General features: G+C 40.4%; 1 protein-coding gene across 1 annotated transcript in view; it reads left to right on the plus strand.

Annotated features, from left to right (window-relative positions):
- EFNA5 (ephrin A5) overlaps positions 1-20,928 on the plus strand; it is a 303,181-nt gene that overhangs the window by 274,139 nt on the left and 8,114 nt on the right. The window contains exons 3-4 of the mRNA XM_008060484.1: positions 18,803-18,868; positions 19,266-19,346. Of these exons, the coding sequence (XP_008058675.1) occupies positions 18,803-18,868; positions 19,266-19,346 (147 nt within the window). The remainder of the gene's footprint in view (positions 1-18,802; positions 18,869-19,265; positions 19,347-20,928) is intronic.

A 20,928-nucleotide genomic window follows, 5' to 3' on the forward strand; every position in this document is an offset into this window, starting at 1 on the left:
AGCCAGGGTACCACAGGAGTGGGAGCAGGAAGGAGCTACCCAGATCTCAAGGGATATGCCATGAGGTCAGAGGTAGCGAAGGCCGCCTGGGAAATCTCTCCTTTCACAGGTAGGGTGTACTAAGGGCACTGCCATCGTTCTCAGTTTTTTTTTTTTTTTGAACACTGGGTTACTGTGTTTCGTTTCCTGTTTCTTCCTACCATGGTTCATATGGGCACTGAGGGGTGCATCAGTTACAGTAATACAATATTAAAAAGATTTTTCTTGACATGCACCTCATTAGGAAATATGCACAGGGCATGTCTCTGCAGGCAAATCCCCTCTGCTGTTTTTCTACTGAAACTTTTTACAAATGCTTAAGATTATACAATCGAGTTCTACCAAGTTTGAACCTCCCCCTAGACTTTTTGGAAGGACTTTTAAGAGTTTCTGGGAAATTATGAAACAAATATTTGAAGTGGAGCAGTTGTGAAGAAAAGAATGATTTGTAAGTAACTGAGATTGCCTGGTTTGGGCATCAGAAAAATTTGCAATTGAATATCAGTTCTGCCATACACTAGCTCTGTATGACATTGCCTGCTTATCCTCTAAAACCTCGGTTTCCTCGTCTCTAAATAAGGATGATAATACCTACCTCAAAGAATTGTGCTGAGGATTAAATTTAATAAACTTGGCACTGCGCCTGGTGCATCGAAATAGTAGATAATTGACAGCTGTTATAAAAATGTTATTAGTATTATGCATCCTTAGATGACATTCCCTTCCACCAGGCTCCATGTCAATTAAGAAATAATTTCACGTATCTAATTGTATTTGGTCAAGTTAAATAGAGGAAAAGAAACATTATGAAGAAATAATATTCTAGAGTAATAGATGCCAAAAGAATCTTAAAATAAAAATATGCATCTTGTTTTTGACTCCTTAAAACAATCATTTGTAACCATTCTGCGACACATTTATTGACTACAACATTGATTTAGAAATGCTAAACTAATGAGAAGTCACCATTAGTTGTGATAATGGTCTATCATTTCAAGCTTGAACCATGTGTACTTATTTGGCCTCATTTCAGAATAATAAATTATTTCGAACTCGTTTCATTTCTTGAAAATGTTATTATGATTTAGGTCATGAGTTGGATTATATGAGTGGTATCCTGTAATCCGTCATCTGAAATAAACTATATGATTCTGAGCTATTTTAAAATGGAGAAACTTCAAACATTTTTCAGAAATTACATAAAGGGGTTACAGGGTTTCTCAAGCCTCTAATTTACCTTTTTATACTCATGCTTGATTGTTGTTCCATATTAAGGTTTATTTTCCTTTTAAAATAGCTCTGTACAAAGAGATTATACTGCTAAATACTACTGCAAGGGAATGTTTACAGATGCAAATGACTTCTATTTAGGGAGCTCATGATTAAAATTTGAAAGAATGTGGCACTAGAAAGCATGTGAATAACCTTTGAAAAAAAAATCTCACAATAGAACTGAATATGGGATATTTATAATCTAGGATTACAGCTACAAAGCTATGTGTGAATATGTATGTTCAGTATGGTGCAAAGGACATCAAATTGAAACTTGTTAGTCTAATGTTACTTTAATTTAGATAAATTTCATTTTGGTGAAGCTGTAATGTGGAATGAACTAGAAAGTCAGAACTCTAGAAAAAACTAGTGTTACATTTGCCCACAACAGGTGAGCCAGACATTTTTCCACAAACCTGTCTTTCTGATACAGGGAAGGAGCATAAGTTCTTTAAATCTCTCATAGGTACTTTGAGGCTGAAAGTATTTTTCATTATTCAGTTTTTTATTGCTCACAGAGCAGGCTGCTAATAAAATCAGGGAAAAAAAAGCTGTAATCATTGGCAGACATCATTTTTTCTATCTATTCCTGCCCAGAGATCTGTTCTTTGGTTTCTTGTTGTCAAGACTAACCTTCTGGAGTCATCAACAAGATTACTACAAGTTGTGCATCTTGTTTAGACGGAAATCGTGTCTTTAACTCTTTTGGGTGTAGTAAACACTCCTTCTGCTTCCCTGCGGATGGTTCTGGAGACTGGCCTGGTTCAGGCCCTGGCTCAGGCCCTGGCTGTACAGGGGAACTAATGAACTTGTCATGCGCATCTTGAGTTTTCCAGTCTCTGGCACAGCTGTGGCACTCTCCCCCCCTACTGCGAGGCACAGCACGCTGGCCATTTGTTGGCAAGTTCATATTTCACACTGCAGGGAATTGAAATGATTGAACAGACAGAAGAAGAGTTTTATTTGCAGTAGCCTACGTATCCCCAGACTCTGATTTGGCATAAAACATCTGCTTCATGATCTGCTTCAAGGCCAGTTCCTTTTCTCCAACAAAGGTTACGACTTCAGGCAAGCTGTGCTTCCACTGGCAGGAGGAAATTTGCCCGAAGACTTGATTTAGTCAGAATCAAAGCATCCTGCCACAGAATTTCTTTTTTCAATTATCTCCGAAGAGGCAGCCAGACTTTAAATGTATCAGTATAATAAATGTAATGAAATAAGGCAGACACTCCTTTCTCCCCGTTGCTATCCAAGGGAGGTGCATACACAGTTGTACATCCACACCCGGAAGCCTGTGAAACTTACCTAGCTAACTGCCAGCACACATATCTTGGCAACAGCACACATTGTTGGGATGGCCTTTAGATTTCCCTTGGCTCATCAGCATGATAAATAAGCACATGCATCGGTTTTACCTGCAGTGTTTACATCTTTCAGATTCTCAAAGCAAATTGGCATGAGGCTCAAAGTAATTATTACTATTTTTCATAGTGAAGAAGCATTCTATAGCTCTTTGTTTTGTGGTTGGGTCCTAATTACTAATTATATTTACCCACATGATTTTGTTGTGTGTAGTCATATTTTTGGTTCAAGACAGCCCTTGCTAGCCTTACAGACGTATATACAAAATTAAATCTTGGCATTTTATTATACTAGAGCAATTAGATGCCATCCTCGTAATGAGAAATATGACATCTTCATCGCTCTCCTCTATATTTTCATGTTGTTTTAATGCAGACATTTACCAGAATTGAACATAGTCTTCCTCCTACACAGGCTCACTCACACGCGCGTGCGCGCGCACACACACACGCGCGCGCATCCCTAATTGAATATCTGCATATCTCCAAGGAACCCTGTGGGTGAAACCATGTATTCATCTTCTTTAGTTCTTAGGCCACTTTGGTTTAAGAGTAAGAACTGTTGCTTTTATGAAGTGCCTTTTTCTATAAAGTCAAAACCTCACAGCAGTGCACAGAAAGCCGATGGTATAAAGGAGCTAAGTAGAGTCTTTAATAGAGAGAGCTGGGTTGTAAGTGTTTTTGTTCCTACAGAGCAGATAGATTTGGCTCCATCTGTTCCATATTCATAACAAAGGAGCACACTTACAGGAGGGCTAACTTCCCCGGAGCCGCCTGGTAATGATCTTTTCACCCGAATGAAAGCATCTGAACCCGGTGGCTTGGCCCTGCAAAAAAGCAGCTAGCAGGATTGCCCTTCAGAATCCCGATTTCCTTGTAACTCAGGTTGACATAAATTTTCCCGACATATAGAGTGAAAAAAATTTACTGATTTCTCATCTTCCTGCAGCACTGTGTAGTTGGAAAGTTCAAAATGTGTGTGTTTTGCCTTCCCCTCCCGCAATCACAAAAGATTTGTAATTAGATAGTATAGGGGAAGTTTGCTCTTGAAGTTATCTAAAGGTATCACAGGGGAAAGACTGTTCTTCAAACTTTTAAGTTGTTTCTGTTCAGACTTTTTAATCTTTTGGAAACTGGGGTTAATGAATAGAAATATGAGTTATACCAAATAAGGAAAAACCCCTGTTGAGTTTTGTAATTAGGAAACTTCAAAGCCAATTTCAACTGAGACCTCTCAGATTAAAAAGATAAGTTGACCCAAGAGTTTTCTTCCGCTAAGCAGTGGAAAAATAGAATAAAATTTCCCTCAAATGCCAAGGAATACAATCAATCTTCCTATTTATATGACATGTAGAGTCGGCATAGAAATATACATGATTCCTTAAAACTTAAACAGCACATCGTTATTAATATCATGACTAATGGATAGAATGCTTGTGTTTATATGTTAGCTTCACTAATTTCTTAAGAAATAGAAGCATATGAGGAAGGATGCTTATCCTTTTCTCCATTCTGCAGACTTTTCAAATACTAGAAGCTTCTAAAAAATACACCAAAGATTTATTTACAATACTTCATGCTAAAGTTATAATTGTAATTTGTCAATCTTTTATTATCTGTCTGTGCATTATCTGCCTGCTAAACTAAGGTTTCTGGCAAATCAAATAGCAAACAAATCTCTCAGAAAGTTTGCTACAGCAATAAAGTAGGTGAAGTTTTCATCTAGCTACCTATGAGATTGCCCTGTGCGTTAGCGAGAGGAAATATAAAAGGTAATATTCACGGAGAGTGAAAAATAGCAAATCAATCTGTGCACATCTCAGGTTTCTAGAACACCTTGGTACCTTTGGTTTTGTTTTTTGTGCGTGTGCTATACGGACCTGAATATTTCAGGCTTATTCAGTTTCAGTTCATTCATTTATTCGTTCCTGCAAAAATATTTCTTGGGTGCCTACGTAGTGCCAAGCACTATGTTAGATTTTGGAAACACAGTGGTGTCTTAAAAACTGGTTCCTAGCCGGGCTCGGTGGCTCAGCCTGTAATCCCGCGCCTTTGGGAGGCTGAGGTGAGTGGATTGCCTGAGCCCGCGGGTTCGAGACCCGCCTGGGCAACTTGGCGAGACCTCATCTCTACAGTAAATCAAAAAATTAGCCAGGCATGGTAGCACGTGCCTGTAGTTTCAGCTACTTGGAAGGCTGAGGCGGAAGGATCGCCGGAGCCCAGCAGGTTGAGGCTGCGTTGGCCGGGAGCGTGCCACTGTACTCCAGTCTGGGCGACAGAGTGAGATTTCAACTAAAAAAAAAAAAAAAGTCTAAAAGTGTATGTAAACTGAAGATTTCACTTAACCACAAGTATAAATCAATATTTTCATTATATATTTTACATTAAAATTGCTTGTCTGACCTCTTACTCAAATTGACCAAAGTTGTCCTACATTTTACAAGTTTCACATCCACAGATTTTTAAAAAAATATACAAGAAACACTAGTTCTGTGGTTTTGATTCTCTTTAAAATGCCTGCCTGTACTCAATTTTGAACTCTGTGGTGGCCAAAGGATAGTTATATCCCTCAACATAATTTGGGGTGTTGCGTTCTCTTGTAATGTCTGAGGTGCTTTAACTTGCCTAGGCTTCTTAATGACTAGAGGATTTCAGCCAGGATGACTTCACCCTTATCTGTGATCCTGGTCATCCAGTGCCCCCTTCTTATCATTACTGAAAGAAGCCCCTGGTCACCTAAATTCTCACATCATCTTACCTTGATTCTCCTTATCACTGGGAGGGGCCTGCAGCCTCTACCCAAGCTACATGTGATTAGGTTCTGCGTATCTCTGGCTCTAAATATGCCTACATTCCCTTCACTTCTTATTTCTTGGGACCACACATTCAAAATATATAACACTCAGATATCCAAATGCTACCCACCTGAACTGTGTATGTCTCTGGCTTTGGCTGATTATCCGTTCAGTTTCCAAGGTCATTCTACCAGAAGCAGCCAAGCAGTGCAGGGGAATAGTTTTCCAGGAAAAGGTCCTTTTTAAAAATCTTCTTTATTGCAGTAGCTTTAAGGGGTACAAATAGCTTTTCGTTACATGGTTGCTTTGTCTAGTAGTGAAAAGGTCCAGGCTTTAAGTGTACCCACCACTCCCACCTGTGCCATCCATCCCCCCACTTTTTTTTTTTTTTTTGGAATTTCTTTGACATTTACCACTACCTCTCTCTTCACTTTTTCTTTTTGGTCTAATCCTGAGTTTGGGTTCATATTTGGCCAATGTATCACTTTGTAGCTAAACAATTTTTTTTTTTTTTTTTTTTTTTGAGTTGGAGTCTCACTTGGTCGCCCAGACTGGAGCCTCGCCTACTGGGCTCCGGCGATCCTTCCACCTCAGTCTTCCGAGTAGCCGGAATTACAGGCATGTGCTACCATGCCCGGCTGATTTTTTTTTTTATTGTAGAGATGAGGTCTCACTGCCCAGGCGGGTCTTGAACCCGCGGGCTCAGGCAATCCACTCACCTCAGCCTCCCAAAGGCGCGGGATTACAGGCTGAGCCACCGAGCCCGGCTTAGCTAAACAATTTTTAAAAATCCCTCCCTACATTAATTCTTCACATCTTTATTGACTTGCCGTAAGCAAAGCAGTAGACTCCCCAGAACAGAGAACCCAAGGACCTGGCGTGGTTCCTGCCCTTGGAGGACTTGCAGTTCTATTAGCAGAAGTAATGTGTAATAGCCAGCTCTAACACAAAAAAGAATGGAGTAAGTGTTATTAAGGAGATAGAGACCAATCCCTATAAGAATCCAAAAGAAGGTTATTGTGTTGGAGAAATGGGGACATATCTCAAGTGGCCCAAGGGAGCTGGCAGAGGCAAAGGAATGGTCATATGGGAAAACAGACAATTTAGTAGTTCTGGGAGAGAATATTGTTGAGATGAACTTTTTTTTTTTTTTGTAGTTGAGGTCTCACTCTGTCTCCCACGCTAGAGTACAGTGGCACAATCATGACAATCATAACTCAAGGCAGCCTCAACCTCCTGGGCTCAGGTAATCCTTCCAGTCTGCATCCGATGTAGCTGGACTGTAAGCATGTGCCACCATGCCCAGCTAATTTTTTTTTTTTTTTGGGTATAGCTGAGGTCTTGCTATATTACTTAGGCTGGTCTCAAAACCCTGGGATCGGGCAATCCTCTCACCTCCATCTCCCAAAGTGCTGGGATTACAGGCATGAGCCACTGTGCCTGGCTGAGACTAGCTATTAGTATGTATAGAAGGAAGGAAAAGAGTGGGAGACATAAGAAGGACATCAAGGTTGGGGCCAGATTATGGAAAACCCTGGCTACCTCGCTGTGGGGTGATGGGAATACACAGCCATTAACTGTTCTGGAAATGAACCTACTCAGAGACAGAGTAAACTAGAATTGAGTCCCTGAGGTTCACTTTGACTTTATTCACTCTATCAACATAAAACCCTCATCAAGTAAAGCATTTTTAGTGTGAAACAAAATGTACACTCCTGACACCTGAACGACTCCTTCCTTAGTAAAATTTAGCCTTTTAAAGAGAGAACATTAATTATTTTCAACGCTCTAGGATTCCATTAGGAGCCTGCAGCCCAAGTGAATGGATATTTCTGTCTAAATATTCATATTACCTCCAGAAATGACAGACACAGGGAAGAACATGACCTATTGGTTAAGAAAAACAACCACCCAGGTGCAGTGGCTCATGCCTGTAATCCCAGCACTCTGAGAGGGAGAAGGGAGAGGATTGCCTGAGCTCAGGGATTCAAGAGCAACCTGGGCAACTTGGTGAGACCTCACATCTCTACAATAAATTTAAAAATTAGCTGGTCCTGGTGGCACATGACTGTCGTTCCAGCTACTTGGAAGGAGGCAGAAGGATCGCCTGATCCTACTGAGGCAGAAGGATCGCCTGAGCCCAGTCGGTCAACACTGGAGTGGCCATGAACGTGCCACTGTACTCTCCAGCCTGGGTGACAGGGTGAGACTCCGGCTCAAAAAAAAAAAAAGAAAAGAAAAGCAACCAAAGATATCACTCATTTGCATAAATAGATATTATATAAAAGCATACCGAAGAGTGGGATAAGAACCACTTATATATAGCAGCACAATATCCATGAACTGATATGGGTCTACATCTACATACACCTCTGGGCCGGTTTTCTTTAGTGCTGTCACTGTAATGTGTCACTGGAGTATGTATGGTGCAAAGGCAGTCTCAGTGCCCAGCCTGGTTGCTTCTCCATAGGATTTATATCCTTGTCTTTGGTCTACCATCCCTCTAGTTTAATAGCATGCTCATACTCTTAAAATGGATTGGAAAAAGAAATAACAGAATCTTAGCACAGTTTTCCAAAGGAACAGGGTCTTCCAATGCTCTTTCCAAATCTCTAAACACTCACCCCAGCCTGAGTGCACATCCTCACATAAACACCTTCATCATTACCACCACACACACTCCCCACACACACACACTAACAAATGTCACAAATGTTAGTGTGTGTGTGTGTGTGTGTGTGTGTCCTTAAATTTAGACTAGAACGGATCACACTCATCCCCCTGGTTTTTCTTCTCATGACTCTTAAATAACCCTTTGTCATCACTATCCATACCTGACACACTATATCTCCATATTTGTGCTCAGAACTAGAGACCTAAGAAGCCCCCAGCTGGGCCCTTGCTCAGGGAAATCCCCCTGCAGAGGGAGCACTAAGCCCAAAGCTGATGGTATCAATCTATGAGTGGTGAAATAATATTCTTTACAGATGTGTCACCTGAGCTTCTGAGTGCGCTATACAGTTTTACAGCCCCTCCAAAATAGGTCATACTTAAAACTTTTTGAAGGAAGGAAAAGAGTGGGAGGAGGCTCATGGGGAAACTGAGGCATAGACTCCTTAAACAGCTAGCTCATAACCACAGAGTAAGTCAAAAGCAGGGAACCAGAGAGGAAGAGCTTTATGATGCCTGCAGTCCTGCCACTAAACCATGCTCTTTAAAAGAAACTTCACTAAGGAGGAGGATGATGCAAGGGGTTTTGAAAAGCTCGAAGAAACACTTGATGATTTATTAGTAACTTACTGTCATGCTACATTAGTGCTATATGATAACATTGCTTCTGTTTCTACAGTACTAATGAGGAATGGGATTTGTGGCTTTCGCTGCTTACTAGTTAACAGCCATCCTCATAGTGTGTCAGTCACAGACAGTGGCATGAGGAGCCAATGGAAGAAGGAATAATATAGTTTCTCCTCTGGGATTCTGGAATTCTGCCTTTTGTGGAAGTTTTTGTCTTTGTTGTTACTGCCTTTATTATTGGGGCTTCCAGCTGAAGAAGAGTTTTTCTCAGTAATAACTTTCTAGTACAGCAAGTTCACCAAAATAACCACAAACAAGAAAGAAAGAACCCTCTGACCTTAAAGCCTGAGACAGTCACTTAAATAGTGTGGCCTCAGGCAAGGCCAGGTTTCAGAGAATAGTGACAACACTAGTTGATAACAGAAAACTTCTTTTTTCTAAGTGTTCCAAGATGTTCAGTTATTTTTAAAAATAGAAATGCATCTAATAAGAAAGTTAACTGTATTGCCTCATGTTTAATTATTTTTAAAAATAACTAAAGTGATACCTAAATGTTATCTTGCCTATGTGCCTATGTGGACTAGTCCCCATTTATATCACTGAGGAAGGAGGTAGATAGTCTAGATTCAGAATATGAGATTTATTTATTTAAACTGCCTTAAATTTTCCTTAGATCAGCTGGGCATGGTAGCGCGCGCCTGTAATTCCGGCTACTCGAAGACGGAGGGGAAGGATCGCCAGAGCCCAGCGGGTTGAGGCTGCGGTGGCCGGGAGCGGTCACTGCACTCCAGTCTGGGCGACAGAGTGAGACTCCAACTCAAAAAACAAAAAAAAATTTTTTTCCTTAGAAAGAATTAGAAATGCAGGGCCATGTGTGGCGGCTCACGCCCGTAATCCCAGCACTTTGGGAGACCAAGGCAAGAGGATTGCTTGACCCCAAGAACTCAAGACCAGTCTATGCAATGTAGCAAGACCTCATCTCTGCAAAAGTCTTTAAAAACCAGCCAGCTTGCCTGTGGTGGTGCTTGCCTGTAGTCCCAGCTACTCAGGAGGCTGAGGCTGAAGTATCGCCTGAGCCCAGGAGGTTGAGGCTGCAGAGAGCTGTGATGGTGCCATTGCCTGGGCGACAGAGTAAGACTCCAACTCAAGGAAAAAAACTGAAATTTTTTCTTATAGGGGACATTTTAAAATCATTTTCCAAAATCTAGGTTATTTTTCACTCATACTCAATAGATATCAGACTCTATGATACAAATCGCACCCTTCTTCAGTAAGCAGTAGAAACAAGGTTTGTTGTCACTGAGCCTTTAAAAGCAAGTAAAAGTTTGCTGATACTTCAAATAAATTTGTACAAAAGCATAATGATGTCCTGTTTGTTTATTTCTAGAAATCAGTAGAAAGAAACTTGTCCTCAGTCATTTATTTGAGGTTGCTTAAAAAAGTAATTGATCTACTGAGACTTACCTGCTGGAATTTAAATAATACTTAAGTTAGCATTTGCAGAGAGAACTTTGCCTAAGGGGGCCTAGAGATTGGAGAGAGGGGCCAGTGGGTGGATGAGTGATACTTCCCATTTTTTCTTTTGTCTGTGGTGCACAGCTGGAACTTATTTTGCCTCCCTTTCCCCAAACTTTAATTATTTGTTCCCTGTTACGGTTCCCTGGTGTTGAAACCAACTTTTAACTTAGGGAGTGTATTTTTCTACCCTTCTTGTGATATTGTGGGAAGCACATCCCTCTTCCTTGACTAGTTTTTTAAAATAAACATCCCTAGAGCCATATCAAAGTATCTAATATTTATATGATATTTTAAATTTATCCAAGACCTCTATCTTTACTTGGTAGCCTCCTTTTTCCAAGTTGTACATCTGGGCCTCTGACCTTAATCCACCCATGATGCAAGTCTTGAGACAGGGCAGACTGAAAAAAGAAATGTGTTGGCAAATTAAGCAAGCTCTTGAGGTTGTTCCGAGCATGCGAGCTTGGTAAATCCGGGCCATGAGCAGGTCATTAAAACATGGGACTTTTAAATTTCAAAAGGAAGAATGGATGAGTTGTATTCTACCATAACAAGTGTTATGAAAATTAAGTATTGTGGTACCATAAAAAAAAGAGAGAGAGTCAGTTGCGAATTGTTGCTGGGGTATTCTTCCCTAAGAAGAGGCCTAGCTTTTGTTGTAAGAATTTTTCTGCGGGTCTGGTAACCATTTTCCAGGAAGTCCATATGGCTTTGGTTAATCTCTATTCTGTTCTCACCACTCCTGCTTTCTCCTCATCTACCCGTATACACAAAATAGATTTTATTGATTCATTAAATTCTAGGAGACATTTGCAGTAGTACCATGTATTTAAATGGGCTTTACATTTTCAGCATTTATTGTGAAAGGAATATTAATGCTTAATTCCGCCTTCACCTGCCTAATTTGCATATATTTGTGTTGTATGTTGAACCGCAGGAGAAAACCTACAGGGGAAAAAACTGGGTCCTGCTAACAACTAATAGCCTATCTTTTCTTTTGACTTGCACAAATTGAGAAATATCGCCTGTGGCAAACATAATGGAAAACTGCATTTTTAATGCTCCCACACACACTCATTTCTTTAAAAAGAAGAAAGCAAAGCAGCTGACTATTCTTAAAAATAAAACATCCCAATGTCCCTAGATTGACACGGGACTCAGAAAAAGAGAAGGATTTTGGCTTTCAGAATTAAGATTTGAGGCTGAGTGAGGTTAGACAGAAATGTGAAAATTAACTAAGGAGTACAGTATTATTTGGTCTGAAAATGTGAAAGGAATACAATATCTTACTCCTCTCCTGCTAAATTGTTGGTTCATCATGAATAAGAGGGCAGGGTACGGTGGCTTTATTATCCCAGCACTTTGGGAGGCCTAGATGAGAGGATTGCCTGAACTCAGGAATTCAAGACCAGCCTGAGCCACATGGTGAGACCGCATCTCTACAATAAATCAAAAAAAATTAGCCAGGTGTGGTGGTGTGCGCCTGTAGTCCCAACTACTTGGAAGGCTGAGGTGGAAGGAATGCCTGAGCTCAGCAGGTTGAGGCTGCAGTGGCCATGAGTGTGCCACTGCACTCCAGTCTGGGCAACAGAATAAGATTCCAATAAAATAAAATAAAATAAAAAATTAGCCAGGCATGGTGGCACATGCCTATAGTTCCAACTACTCAGGAAGCTGACACAGAAGAATCTCCTGAGCCCAAGAGGTCAAGACTGCACTAAGCTGTGATCATGCCACTATACTCCAGCCTGGTGGCAGAGTGAGACTCCAACTCAAAAAAGGAAGAAGAAGCTGGTTTTCTTTTTGAAAAATTTGCCCATGGCAGGTCTTTCTGCTATGAATCTTCCTTTTTCTCTCTCTTCTTCTCACTAATAAATTCTGCTTTAAAACTTAAAGAAAAAAAAGGGAAGAAGACAAAGAAGAGGAGGAGGAGGAAGAAGAAGAGGAGGAAGAGGAAGAAGAACGTTTGTTATCTTGATTATCAGGGTACTTCTGAGCTGCTTGAAGGCTCATAATGCTTATATTTAACTTGGTGGCCTACGTAAAAGATAATTAAAAGGAGTTTTTTTGATAGTAAGATAAATTTTAACTTCTTTTAATATCTTTTCATCAGGTATTTTAAAAGCTCACCTTTACATTCTCTATCTCCTTTCTGAAGAAGGCCATTCTCTGTTGTGATTTAAGTTTGCATTTTGTGTTAAACCTCACTTAGGTTCACCCAGCAATTTGGAGTTAAAGTGAGACATCATGCTAATTGCAAGGAACAGCACAGGTTGGCCACATTAGCAAAAACACACTAAGTTGCAGGAAAATGAAAACAGTTTTTAAATGCTGGAGCAAGAACATTTAAATAGATACGTCTTGTCATGTTTCTTCAATAGCAGTTTACAATTACCTCTCTTCAAGGCATATTTTAAGTGGACTTGTAGTGGTAGCTTGCAATGTAAACTCGTGAGGGATCCAATTGTGTAGACATGGCAGCAGAATCAAGAGTGCGTGGCTCTGGGGGAGCAAGGGTGTGGCTGTCCTTTTGCAGAGTCTGTTGCAGTGTGTTAAGGCTTCTTTCTAAAACTGGTGTGGGAAACCTTTGATTGCACAGATGTGTTTGTATACTTAGCTCTTAACAAATTACCTCCAAATTTTGTAGCTCACATAACATTAGTTTTATTATTATTATTTTAGAAGCAAGATCTAGCTTTGTCACCCAGTCTGGGGTGTAGTGACACTATCATACTAATTTCTGGGCTAAAGTGATCTTCCTGTCTCAGCCTCCTGAGTAGTTGGGACTACAAGCACGTACCACCATGCCTAGCGCTTGTTTTTTTTTTTTTCAGTTGGAGCCTCACTCTGTCACCCAGACTGGAGTGCAGTGGCCACTCCCGGCCACCGCAGCCTCGACCTTCTGGGTTCCAGCGATCCTTCCACCTCAGCCTTCCAAGTAGCATGGAACTACAGGCGCGCGCTACCACACCTGGCTAATTTTTGATTTATTGTAGAGATGAGGTCTCGCCAAGTTGCCCAGGCGGGTCTCGAACCCACAGGCTCAGGCAATCCACTCACCTCTTTTTTTTTTTTAAGTTTTTTTGGAGACACGGGTTCTAGCTATGTTGCCCAGGCTGGTCTCAAACCCCTGGCCTCAAGTCATCCTTTCTCCTCGGCCTCCCAAAGTGCCTCCCAAAGTGGCTTACAGGCATGAGCCACCGTACCTGACACAATATTTATTATTTTAGTCTCGAGAATTCAGGTGCAGCTTAGCCAGGTCCTTTGGGTCTCTCTCAAGATAATGGTCATCTCAAAGCTTACCTGAGAAGAATTCACTTTCTAGCTCACTCACATGATTGTTAGCCAGATTGAGTTCCTTGTGGGTTGGTGAACTATGGCTCAGTTCCTTGAAGGATCTTGGCTGGAAGTCCCCCTCAGTGTCTTGCCACATGGGCCTTTCTTTGAGAATCTCACGATATGGCACCTGGCTTCACAAACAAAAGAGTGAGAGTTAGCTAGGAGGAACTTGTAGTCTTTTGCAACATAATTAGAGTGACATCCTGTCACTTTCGCCGTGTTCTACTCATTAGAAGCCAATTAGGTTCATCCCACTCTCAAGGGGAGGTGATTACACAAAGTTCTGTCTACAGGAAGGTAGGGATGACTGGAAGCCATGTCAGAAGCTGCCCACCACCGTATGATGCCACTGTTCTCTGCTATGTCTGAATGATAGACCTGTGGTGAATTGTGGTGGGAAGATTACATACATTTGCAATGCTAAATACAGCTCTCAGAAGTACTGATTTGGAGGCACTGAATATGATCACCTTTCTATGCCAAATTGGCTGTTAAGTGCTGAGTCGTGCTTACCTGGGCCCCAGGAGACCAGGGTTTCCAGAATGGGAGAATGGTTGAAGTTAGGGCCTCTGTCTGAGGTCATGAAACAGACAAGAAGATAAGGGGCCCTCATGGCCTTATTAGCATGGTACTCTAAACACAGAGAACCAGAGAGCCTCCAGCTTGCATTTCATTATGTGTTTGCAGGGTTTTGGTTGGTACTTTGCAGCTCATTAGGGTGAAGGGACCCTATGGATTGATTTATAAAGTTGCTATTAAGATCATGGGAGAGGAGGTTGTGTTTTGTTTTACTGGTCCCCATATCCCTACTTTCAGCTTCCTGACTCCAAGTATACATTTTTGGTCATAAACTGAGTAAAGGGATGTGGATTTGGATTACGTGGCAACTGTTGAAGACATTTCTCATTTTAATTTGAAAAATTCTATTAGAAAATACATGTATCTGTATAGGAAGATTTCGCACATAGATTTTCTTCACCTGTTTGCAGGTTAATACCTCTCTTTGGTTGCCAACGCTTCAGTTTGGAAATAACGGGATAGAAGGTCATTTGTTCCAGTTGCTGTTGGTTGGCTTCTGGATGACCCGTGAAGTCTCTCGTAAAAGTCCTCTGTTAAGCATATCTGGGACACCCTCACACTCCCAAAGTGGACTCTCCTGGCCCAAAGCTGTGCTGGCTTTCCATGTAAACTTGTTATCAAGTGGATTCTTCAAGGTACCCTAAACTGTGGTTCATATTTATGTCCCAGCTGGAATAAGCACAACACAAGGGCAGGAATGGTATGTCTTACACATCTTTGCACACACAGTATCTAATAAAGAAACTGGTATGTAATAGGCAACTTAGGAGTGTTTAAAATGGTGGATGAAGCTGCCGTAATATATAATAGGCTGTCGTAATGTATAATAGATTTTGATAATTATTCACCATCAGCTTTCAAGGTTGACTATTAATTTTCTTCTTTTTTTTTGAGTTGAGGTCTCATTCTGTCTCCCAGGCTAGAGTGCAGTGGCATGATCACGGCTCACTGCAGCTCGAGTTCTTCAACTCAGGTGATCCTCCCGCCTCAGCCTCCCAAGTAGCTGAGGCTACTGGCATACACCACTATGCCCAGCTACTTTTCTGATTTTTTTTGTAGAGACTAGAGATGAGGTCTTGCTATATTACCTAGCTAGGCTGGTCTCGAACTCCTGGACTTAAGCACCTCTCCCACCTTGGCCTCCCAAAGTGCTGGGATTATAGGCATAAGCCACCACACCCAGCTGACCATTAATTTTCTAAGGAAGGCAACACAAGAAGTTATATCGAGAGAGTGTATTATATATAACCTATGTATGTGTAAAAATTTATATTTTTTTAAGTAAGATAATGTTGGTCTTACAAAATATGTTTCTAGAGTTCTGGGAATTAATATTACCTACCTCTTGGCCAAAGCCAGGCATGGTCTGAGATTTTACTTCCTCACATTTATCCTCAGCTATATCTTTTGCTCACAGTTGATCCTGAGAAGATTTCATTTGTAGGTTTACTTGTGAAAATCATACATATTTTAATTCCCCTGTTATTTTGTGTTTTTCGTGCTCAATCTTCTGCCTTTTGTTTATGTGTCATCTATAAAGCACTTTCTCATATTACCTTATATCTTCAAGTATTACTAATAATTAATCATCTGTGTTTTTAAACTGAATAAATACATCCTACATTCAGCAGCCAAGGGGTGTGGGGTGGAGAAATCTTGAATACAACATGGAGGAAAGCCACACTCTCACTTCTTAAACTTTACATTTAAAAACAGAGTTTTGCTGATATATAGAAAAGGTTTTTATCTTTCTGAGTCTTCATTTTTTTTCTCCCTTTTTTGGAGTCAGAGTCTCACTCTGTCACCCAAGCTGGAGTGCAGTGGCATGCTCACAGCCACTGCAGTCTCAACCTGCTGGGCTCAGGCAATCCTTCCGCCTCAGCCTTCCAAGTAGCTGGAACCACAGGCGTGTGCCACCACACCCAGCTAATTTTTTTTATTTATTGTAAAGATGAGGTCTTGCCAAATTGCCCAAGCTGATCTCAAGCCCCTGGGCTCAGACAATCCTCACACTTCCACCTCCACCTCCCAAAGTGTTAAGATTACAGGTGTGAGCCCCTGCACCGGCAGTTTTGTGTTCTCAATGTGGTAAATACGGAACTCAAGTTATACTGACCTAATAAGGCACACCTCACAAGTTGGCTCTGAGAGTTGGAAGTTTACTCCATGAGCTCAGGCCACAGGTTGTCAGGTCAATGCAGGTAATGCAATCTGTATTGTGTACTCATACATCACATTGTATGCTCATATTCTTGGTTCATACATTTTTCTAAGGATTAGAGTATAGTAGTCAAATACTACCACAAGGCATCTATCACAGTTCCTGGTGACAGGAGATGAAGAAGTCATGGGGAAGATTGATAGGAAGGAGAGGTTTTTATTTTATTTTTTATTTTATTATTATTATTATTATTGCAGAGACGAGGTCTTGTTATGTTGCCCAGGCTGGTGTCGAACTCCTGGGCTCAAGCAATCCTCCCACCTCAGCCTCCCTGGGATTATAGGCATGAGCTTACCACACCTAGCTTATTTTATATAAATATAAATACATTTGATATTTTTTAATTCATGGAAAAATGTGGTTTGTATGCAGTAGCTGAGGTGAATAGCCCTCCTTTAGGGCTTGTAAAAAAACTCTCCAGTTTCTTCCAGACGACTTATCATTTGCTGCTGCTTAGTTATTCCCATGTGTCCTACAATAATTTTAATGCCCTGATTCACTCTTCCTAAATAAAAATCTGAAAGACCTGTACTAAATCCAACAAGTTCCTCCCTAAAACAATTAAACATTTGATCCTACCTTGAGCCCATTTATCCAGCAGCATCATCTGTCAAATCATTTATATGTGTGTGGCAAATCAAGTTCACGAGGCCTGAAGTGAGTTCTTGTCAGCTCAGAAATCCATAGAACAGCCGTGCAAACATTTTTGTGTCACTTTCTCACACTACTTCTCATGAATAAGACATACGCTCCCTCAAGAACCCATGGTTTTTCTAATGAGTTGGAGCCACCTATGTGTACTGTATTTGTGACATGCACATTGGCAGTTGAGGTCCACAGGAAGGACACCATTTCCTGGATCAAACCACAGAGTGCAAATATTGTGCCCTAAATAACACACTAGTTACTGTAAATGTCAGTAGAGGGAGTTTTTCCGACTTTGATTTAATGAAAGCCTACAGCAAAGCCAGCTGTTAGCACTTCTTAACCGCTTGTCAGAGCGATCGGGAGAGATGGGGAGGGCCACAAACATTTCTTCTCTATACTTTTGTTTTAAAATTAAAAGAGTGTTCACCGGTGTTTAATAGAGTCAGTGGGGTCCCCCTTACTGCTTGACATTATTTAAGTGGTGGATTTCTAAGTCCTTCTTCAGGATAGTTTGTAGATCTCGAGTTACATAAGGAGAGTCATGTAAAATTACTTGGGAGTTTGCATCTTGAATCCTCTCACCTGCAAAATAAGCATTTTAGTTCTCTGGGAGATCCCCATGAGGCATAATAAAAATAGATTAATACATAAAGGAGAGAGAAGGCACACCAAATGCTGTCTTTGTCACTTTGGGTATTACCAAAGTGATTGTAAGCCATGTGTGATTTGATTGATGTCATCTGCTTTTTCTGAACAAAGAAACCACTTGAAGCAAACACATTGGGAGGAAAGTATGTGGCGCTCATTTCTGTAATTTTTGTCATTTCTAAAATGCATTAGTAAACACATGTGGTTGTTAAGGGTCTTACCACCCTTGGAAATCCCTTTGACATTATGCTGTGTGTACTGAGGGGAGATAATCTTTCACCCGTAGGGAAAGTTTACAGTCTTATTATCTTGAAGAGGAGAAGAAAGTTTCTTCCTCAAATGATTTATAACTTGAAACATGCTGTCATGTTTTGGTAAGCCTACTTTATTAATTCCATCCTTCTCTGTGGCAAATTAAAAAAAAATAAATGTACCATTGCAACATAGTACTTTCTCAATAGCATATTGTACTTATAATAGCATGATGGAAGTGACTGGGCTCCGTTTAGTCACATAGAATGCGGAGCCAAGTTCTGAGTAAAACCTCTAAATTGAATTACCTGCAAAGCATTGACAGACAAGCTTTCAGGACAGACAAAGCTCTGCTTTCCCCAGCAGAAACAGGTCATGTTGAAGTCTGCCGCATAACTATCTATGATTGGTTTTTACTGGCACTTTCACCTTGAGGCTCCGTTGGGCCCCTTTTCCTGTAGCTGAGGAGTGGCTCCATGAAACAGGGGTCTCAAGGATTATCCTCTTGGTTTAGGGAAAATTGATAACAGATCATGTTAAATGGAAGAGCCTTTGAAATAAAAATCCGAAATATTTTTTCATAGATTACCCACATTCTTTCATGAGTCTTTATTGTATTGAAAAGAGATGATAGGTATATGAAAGTAGCCTTTCTGTAGCAGTTAGATCAATCTGAAAAGTATTGTTTGTCTGAACTTTTGGAGAATTGGAGAAAGTTATTGTTGTTCAGGTCAGGAAATAATTTATATTGTAGACCATCGGTATGTGAAAATGGAAAGTAATATGTTGTTCTCTCCTTTGTCTCTTGTTCTCTCTCTCTGTCTTATCCACAGCCTCTGCAATCCCAGATAATGGAAGAAGGTCCTGTCTAAAGCTCAAAGTCTTTGTGAGACCAACAAGTAAGTTCTCTCGAATGAGCTTCAGAGGGTGGCTTCACTGCGCATGCTTTAGCGTGTGGTCTGGTTCACAGCGGTAAAACTTTTTTTACTGTTAAATCCCGTGTGGTATCTGTTTTGTATATCAACATCCATGTTTTAGTTTTCATCATATTTTTTCTCATCATTCTTCATGATGCTTTGATTTAAGTACACAGCAGTTGCTAACTTGTTGTTTCTTAGACTGTTGTACATGCACAGCAAATGGGAACAATATTGGCATTTGGATACATGCCATTGATTGTAAAACAATCTCTACATAAATAAAAAGAAAAAACAGAGAGAAAGAAAAAAGAAAGAAACGGGAGTTGAAGGGTGTCTTCACTAACATATTTGGCTGTTATCTCTATTTTTGTTATAGATAGCTGTATGAAAACTATAGGTGTTCATGATCGTGTTTTCGATGTTAACGACAAAGTAGAAAATTCATTAGAACCAGCAGGTTAGTATGCTTAGAGAATCTCTTTTAACAAATGCATCTATTTCTCTGGTGCTTCAGTACTTTTTTCCTTTCTTCCTCTCTGCATGTTTGCATGTTGTAGTTCTGCTTTTGCTCATTGCTAGCGATGCTAATATGACTTATATTCTACCTCATTTCTTCGGTATCTTTGTGTAATGCATGTTAGAAAAAACGCAACTTTTCTTTTTTGGACATGGGTTTGAACTAATGCAGTATTCTAATATAGAACCCCATCAGAATGTTAAAATCTCACTGCCTTTTACCATATCCTCAGAGCATGCTGGAGAATCACTGTGAATATTGAAGAATCTGTTTTCATTTAAGACAGAAAGACATTTCTATTGTATATGTTCATATATTTTTCTTTTTTATTATATCCAAATCTATGGATAAAAGTAATAAGACTATCACACAAAATAGCAACTAATTCAACATATTTAGTTTGCTCTAGAAATTCATTGAACTGACCTAAAGAACTTCATTTTATTTCAGTATTATTTGTGCTGTCATCAATAGTAATTGGTCTGGAGAAGCATAATCATGTTGCCACTACAAATTCACACACCCGCTGCTCCCACAAATGTACCAACAGCCCTTCAAAGCTGAATGTGATCCTTGATTACCAAGGCAAAATAATTTAAGGATAAATAATTTTTTTCTAACATTGACTTTCACATACTCAAACTTTCCCACAACTACGAAGAAAAATAAAACCCACAAATCACTCATTGAAGCATTGACTTTGTAGCATACTGTGGATAATGTAAACCTGTAAACTATTCACTTGAATATAAATTCAGTCTAGCCATTTAATGCAACTAGATTGATGGGAGGGGTGGTCACCCTCTGTGCTGCTGACGCCCCTGTGTGTCCCCCTTCCTCTCTGGTGTCCTTTTCCTCCCCACCTGCTCAGCATCTTCACTGATTTCCTTACCTGTCTCCCTTGACCATCTCCAAGCTTACAGGAAATAAAATTATTTCCTTTCCACAGAGCAATTTGAGCCTCCTTAGGTAAACAGAGAAGTTTATTGTCTTTTGACTTTTTGTAGTAGGACTTTTCTTTCTTACGGTCCTAGAAATTAAAGGTTTTTGTGGTCCACTTTGTCCTTCAAGTATTGTTACCAGAACGACATAGTCAATGAGCCTTAAGGAAACCTACGCTGAAGATGCGGTGCCTCCGGACATACAATAGCTTTCTCGGTATAACTGACAGGAAGAGTTTGGGTATTTTTTCCAAGCATTCTTATTTTTCTCAGGCAGGCGTATCACCCAGAGGGCAAATGAGACGGGTGTACAATGAGCCCTCAGAGGTCTCAGTGGCTTCCCAGGGATCAATTAGGCACTTTAGAAAGTTGCAAGGAGTGAATGCCTATGCGGAGACATTTTAATTGTGTCCTGGAAATCTGGAGGCATGACTGTGGCCTTTCAAGGTATCAGACTCCTCAGAAGCTCAAGGACTTGGACTACCACATGTTCTGCAAGTTAGATGGTATCTCCCACAGAGTCAACACTCTTCTTCTATGACTGAGACTTAACTGTGCCACATACTTAGATCCAGGTTAAA

Source organism: Carlito syrichta, unplaced genomic scaffold (assembly GCF_000164805.1).
Source record: "Carlito syrichta isolate Samal-C Ts95f unplaced genomic scaffold, Tarsius_syrichta-2.0.1 Scaffold304630, whole genome shotgun sequence".
Lineage (NCBI taxonomy): Eukaryota > Metazoa > Chordata > Mammalia > Primates > Tarsiidae > Carlito > Carlito syrichta.